General features: G+C 48.9%; 1 protein-coding gene across 3 annotated transcripts in view; it reads right to left on the reverse strand.

Annotated features, from left to right (window-relative positions):
- CYFIP2 (cytoplasmic FMR1 interacting protein 2) overlaps nucleotides 1-5,157 on the reverse strand; it is a 42,468-nt gene extending 37,311 nt beyond the window's left edge. For 2 of the 3 annotated variants that reach the window (XM_010002001.1, XM_010002000.1), the window contains exons 1-4: nucleotides 5,041-5,157; nucleotides 2,962-3,051; nucleotides 2,804-2,881; nucleotides 355-456 (exon numbers count right to left, since the gene is read on the reverse strand). In XM_010002001.1, coding sequence (XP_010000303.1) covers nucleotides 355-456; nucleotides 2,804-2,881; nucleotides 2,962-3,051; nucleotides 5,041-5,157 — 387 coding nt within the window. The remainder of the gene's footprint in view (nucleotides 1-354; nucleotides 457-2,803; nucleotides 2,882-2,961; nucleotides 3,052-5,040) is intronic. The other variant, XM_010002002.1, reaches the window with a different exon arrangement.
- Between the last annotated feature and the right edge of the window lie 843 nt (nucleotides 5,158-6,000).

Here is a 6,000-nt window from a genome sequence, read left to right on the forward strand (position 1 = left end):
GAGCGAGCTGTGCTGGTGTTGGAGGAGAAACAGCTCTGCACACCCACCAGCCAACAAGCCTGAGAAACAGGAGCCTGAGCTACCCATTAGCTCCACATAGTGGGGCTCTGGTCCTCTATGAACTTCAAGGGCTGAGATGTGCACATTTGCAGCATGTATGCAAGAGTCTGGGGTTGAGCAAGGGACACAGTTCAGGCAAGTCTCAGGTATCTGCTGATGGCTGCAAGAAAGAGACCTACCAGGGGTTCAGAGGTTCTCCAAGCTGGCCTGGCAGGCATAAATAGCACAGCTCTGCCTCGGATAAGTTAACTCCAAAGCAATAAATTATTTTTGCCTCTCTCCTTGACCACTTACCTGAAAATACATAAACTTCATAAGCTTGGTGACTTCTGGCTCCAGAACTTCCACTGTTTTCTCATAAATCTCCACTCGATTTGGCTGCTCATTACACTTCACCTGTGTTGCAAGAAAATCACCCCTGTCAGCATCAAAGTTTTTAATACTGTTGTGGACTGCAATAGCCACCATCTTCTGCTTGTTTCATAGTGAATCCTGTCCCCATTTGAGGATAATGTAGGGACCAGAGAAGGAGCTTGTTCTCAAGGCAATAGGTGACAACAGAAGGGGCTATTTATTAGATGTGAAGTTCTCTCCTTGCATTATAAACAGGCACAATCCTGACTCTAGAAATTAAATTCTTCTAATGCATTTGTCTTGGGTAGAACACATGCAATATGGAGTCTGGACTTGCTACACAACATGGGAATATTGTGTCATAAAAGTATCTGAGACTTTGTGTTGCAAAGTCTCAGGGACACATAAGGCACCAGGCTATGGCTCTGCTAGAGCCTTGCTGGGATAATTTTGTTTCTGTTGCTGACCTGTTAAAAATCACTGAGCTTGTATGTGGTTAGCAGCAATGAAGTGAGTCACCTTCATTGGAATCTCAGGAAACTAAATTTAAGGACTTAATCAGTTGGCATCCATCTCATTTCCAAAGAGTTACTTGGAGTCATTACCAAACTTTTAGGGAAAGCCCCAAGTGCCCAAGGCAATGCATCCTGCTGCCTTCCTCAGGTTTTGCTTCCAGTTGTTGCTGTCACAAGACTGTGATGGGGCTGACAGCTCTGGTGCAAATTTAGTAGCCCAGCAGCTGATCCACAGGGTGGGAGAGGACAAATCAGTTGGCTTTACATGTGGGAAGATCCAAATGTAGCTTTGACCTCTCTGCAGTGGGGAAAATAATGCCCTTGTCCTGGTGTTTCCCACTGCAGTCAGGCAATATTGGTGGCCATGGGGATGCAGCATGAGGCAGGGAGCAGTGGTGCACACTGAGATGGGGGCTCTGTTCTTCACCCACAGTTCCTGGGGTAGCACAGGAAGATGCACATGCCTGAGCAGCCAGGCTGGGGGCTCAGAACAGGACCCCCCGGCTGCAGGCATGTGACCCACAGCAAAAAGCAGGAGTCACTGCAAGGTCAAATCTGTTGAAACTGTACATGATCCCTCTGCCATGATGTTGTCTGCTCCTCTGTCACACATGGCACTGCCTGCAGCCCTCGGGGGAGGATGGGGCAGAGAGCGGGGACCACACAAGCTGCACTCAGAGAGGCACAACTGTTGTAGGGGTCACCAGGATGGGAGGAAACTAAAATGGCAAAATGGATGACTTGTAGCACTGTCTTGCCATCAGCTCAGCCACGACCTGCCTTCTGTTAGCATAGCCAGGAGAGGCGATAGCCACCCAGAACCAAATATAAATGGGAGATAAGCGGCTGGGTCTCATGAGACCATCAGCAGAGTGTAACAAGAGGGGAACTGAGCTTTGACCTTTCCTGTGGAATCACAAACATGGGTATTGTCATCCAGGTGGAAATATTTTTCCTGGCTTCATGGAAGAGCTGCAAACCCTTTTATCCATCAGGTCTGTGGAAGTGCACGGTGCACTGGCACTTGGTGTTTTTACAGGGACCCGTTCACATTGCAGAAGACAAGCTCTGAGCTGGAATCTGAATCATGCTCAGTGGGCCACATGGGCAACCTTACTCATGTCTGTAGGTGTTTGCAGGATGAAGCCACTGAAATTCAGATTGGAGAGAGGGTTGGAAAACAGTTGAAGCAGAACTAATAGTAGAGGCAGAGAATGATTAAACATTGGTGCAGATTGGGGCCTTCAGGTGTAACACAAGCAAAAAATGGCATTTGGGGAAATGTTTCTGGCATACTAAGATGGTCCTTCACGCATCCTCTCAGAACACCTACAATTCTGGGGCTTCTGTGAGGCAGAAGGAGCACCCAAGAGTCTGGGCAGCAGTTTGGGATGCTGAAACCTGGCCCAGCTGCTTAATCTGCTCTGTGCAATTCAGGGAGAGCCTGAGTCTGCCACAACTTGAAAGGACCTGCTGTTTTCATCCCAGGCCACCTGGGTTCCCTTCTTCACACAACACACTAGTCCCACTCAGAACTGGGGCAGTTGGCTTCTGGTGAGTGTGACTGAGCTGAGAGGCACTGCTGGGAGGTGTCAGGGATGGAGCCCTCACAGACATGAGGGCACACAGAAGATGCCCTTTGCTAGGGTAGCAGCTTTGGCTTCTGAAATGGCTAATGGCTGCTGAGATCAGTGGTAGAGACTTTAGTGAGGAGAGGAAAATTTCAAGAGTGAGTGGTTCCTCTTTCAACCTTTCTGTCTGCTTCAGTCTTCTCTACTTTTTGTTCCTCTGTCTCCAGTCCAAACTAACTCACACTAAGGACAATCCCAACTATGTGCTATGGAAACATTTCAGCCTGGGGAGGGCTCTGGTACCTGGGGGATGGCTCGTGAGCAGCTCCTCCATGTGTAAAGCATCACAGCATACTCGTGGCCTTCTTCCAGCATTTCATTCTGAAAGAGAGAGAGGTGTTGCTGGGGCAGGGCATGTGCCATGGGCTTTGCACCACTGGGGCAGCACCCAGGGGACTCACCATGCTGGAGTGCACCGTCGCCTGCTCGATGTACCTGGCAATGCCAGTCACAAAGGCATTTCTGTCTTCAAAATTTGTGTCAAAATTAGCCTGTGAGTGAAATGGAGAGATGGGGATTAAAAATACAGTGAGTAGTTTGCTCACCTTGTACAATCCAGTATGGGATGTTTTGGCAGAAGGCAGAAAGAGTCAGGCTCCTGGGGCATGGGAGCAGCTGCACCTCTAGATCTCATGCCTATTTATACATACAGAATCACACATGTTCATTACAGGATATTCTGCAGACTATATACATGAAAATATGGCAATCAAGCCTGATGAACCCTTGCATCAAGTCAAACCAGGTGAGGTTCAGCTACAGGGAACTGCAGCCACACCAGAGAGCAAACCTATGCAATTATTCTAAGGATTTTAACTTGGTAACTCCAAGACAGATGCAGCCTCATTAATTTCTGTTTGTGCCCTGGCTGCATGGGGAAGGACACATCCTGTCAGCAGGAATTGCAAAGAATAAACACACAGAAAGGGCAGGGAACGAGATGTCTGGAAAACATAAATATGAAAGTCAGCACTCATCCAGACACTACTATCAGCACAAGTGTTTCTCTTGCAAGCAAATTCTTTGGGAGGAACAGTTGTTTTGGAACTTGAGCTACTGCTTTGGGTCAGGACAGGGGAGCAAGAAAGTGCAGGGCAAGGGGGAGGATGAACAAAGCAGCTCCTCGGCCCCTCTGCACTGTGTGCCTGTTCACACGCTCTGTGCTCAGGAAATTTCCTCTGCGAAGGCTGCCTGATGGGATCTGCTGGCGTGCAGAGTAGACAGAAGTCCCAGGCACCCAGAGCTGCTCCTTGCAATGACATTAGCATTGCAGTGACCACACTCACCTCAATAATGGATTTCCTGAGTAGGAAGAGCTGGGAGCACAGACCCACAGCCACAGGGCTACTCTTCTTAGAGCCCCCAGAACATTGCACATGATTAATGTGATGACAAAAGCTGAGGCTGCATTTGCAATTCTGGCTAGCAGGGGAGAGGGCTACATAGAGAGTATGATGACGAAATAGGCTTGACCAGTATCTCTAGATCCAGCTTAGAGAAGTCTTTTAGGCCCAGATGTGTGCACACACTTGTGACCCTGAAAGGGGACTGTGCCATAAGGCTAGATCCTGAGCCCCTCACAGGACACAAGTAAGAGTAAAAATTATTTAAGGAAGATAAAAGCAAAAATGATACCAAGATTTTCTAGGGAGAGCTGAAATTTGAGCAGCCCACAACTGCCTATGGGTCTGATAACCCATAGAGATACTAACCCTACTGAATGAGCCCTCGGCTGACCTGCTGAAAGTGATACTGTAACTTCAGACCCCTGCATCCACAGCACAGCAATCACTGTGCGGGTGTATTTATACACTGCCAGGGGTAAGTTGTGAATCCAGGAGTGGCAGGATGGAGAAAGTAACCCCATATGATATTTAAAGCTGGGTGTGTGCTCTAGGGCAGGGTGTGGTGGCCAGGCAGCAAAGGCATCCTGCTGCGGGTCCCAAAGCAGGAGTTTGAGCCCTGCCCTGGGTTGGTGCCAAGCTCTGCTGGGTCAGTGCAGCTGCAGCTGAAGCTGCGGTGGTTGGAGGCAGAGAAGCTGTAGCGCCTGCCCTCCCTCCCATGCCAGCAGCTGCCCAGGCCAGCAGCTCCAGCTGTGAGGCAGCCCAGGCTGGCCAAAGTCAGGCAGAACTTTGATTCTGACCTACTTAGATGCACGCACTGCCGTAAAAAGGAAGCACAGAAATATGTGCTTAACAGAACATCGCTGAGAACTTTCTGCTGTTATCACAGATCTTATCTCCTGCTTCTTACCCGTTCGTGCGCTCCGGTCCTCATTTTTAACTTCCCTTTGTCTTGCTCAGCCTTAAAGATCCCTTCCAATGATTTCTAGTGCCTTCAAAAGTTCTGAACTCTTCCTTAAGCATGGTTTCCTTAAGAATGTTTTTGGACAGTTCTCACAGCACCATGTTGCCCCTGTGCTTTACACGAGCTACTGGAACAATGCCCCCTGTCCCACCACCTCCAAGAGCTGAAGGTACCTGGTACATGATGGAGGATGGAGGTGGTTCGATGCATGGCTGCTGGTCTGGCAGGGGCAGCTCCTCCAGCAAGTCCACATTGGACAAGGCATCCTCTAGCGTGACGTGAGTGGTCATGGTTCTGGATGTTCAGTTCCTGTGCTAAATCCAAAGGAAAAGAGAGGGTGATAGACAGGCAGCACCCAGAAGAAAGTGCAAAAGGACAAAACCAGAGCTGCCACTGGCTGGCACTGCAGGAGACATGATCCTGGTTTATTTAATTTTCATTTTTTTCTGTATTTAACCTACATTTAAATCTCCTTCCGGGATTCAGCAGTAGAGTCAGAATAAGAGGAACAGAACTACCCACCCATGCCCTTCTCTGCTTAACTCTATGCAAAACTGCTTAAGATGGAGCACAGCTGGCTGCTGCACTGCAGCTTCAGCAGCCCTGAGTGAAAGCATGTGCTTCCAATTGCAAAGCAGTGCTATCAAAAATACCTCTTGAAACTGCATGATCAGAAATGTCTGACACTCACATGCTCTCCTTCTCACACACATGAACGGCTCTGGGAACTGTAAACAACTTGCATTCTCAGAGGTGAACAGGAGAGGATGGAGTGCTGTGCAGGCAGCCTGTGGCACCACAAGCAGCAAAAAAAAAGAAGTTGCTGTTAAGAAAGATTTCCCCTGTTTTTACCACATACCCAGTGTCCCCTGCCCTGTCCGGGCCTGCTGTGAAGCTGCCAACAGTTCCAGCTGCACATGAAATAAGAAGCAAAGGGAAAAGTTTCTTAAAGCTCACTAGTACTTACTCTAAAGGAAAGCTCAGGACAAACCTCCGTGTCCCTTACCTCCTCTGCCACTCACCCCTGCTGCAAGAGCACAAGCATGGAGGGATGGCTGCTGTCACCCAGGCTGAGCACTTGTATAATCACAGCCACAGGGCTTCCCCAGTTAATACCTAATCCATGTGCAATA

The sequence above is a fragment of the Chaetura pelagica genome, unplaced genomic scaffold (genome assembly GCF_000747805.2).
Source record: "Chaetura pelagica isolate M959 unplaced genomic scaffold, ChaPel_1.0 scaffold356, whole genome shotgun sequence".
Classification (NCBI taxonomy): Eukaryota; Metazoa; Chordata; class Aves; order Apodiformes; family Apodidae; genus Chaetura; species Chaetura pelagica.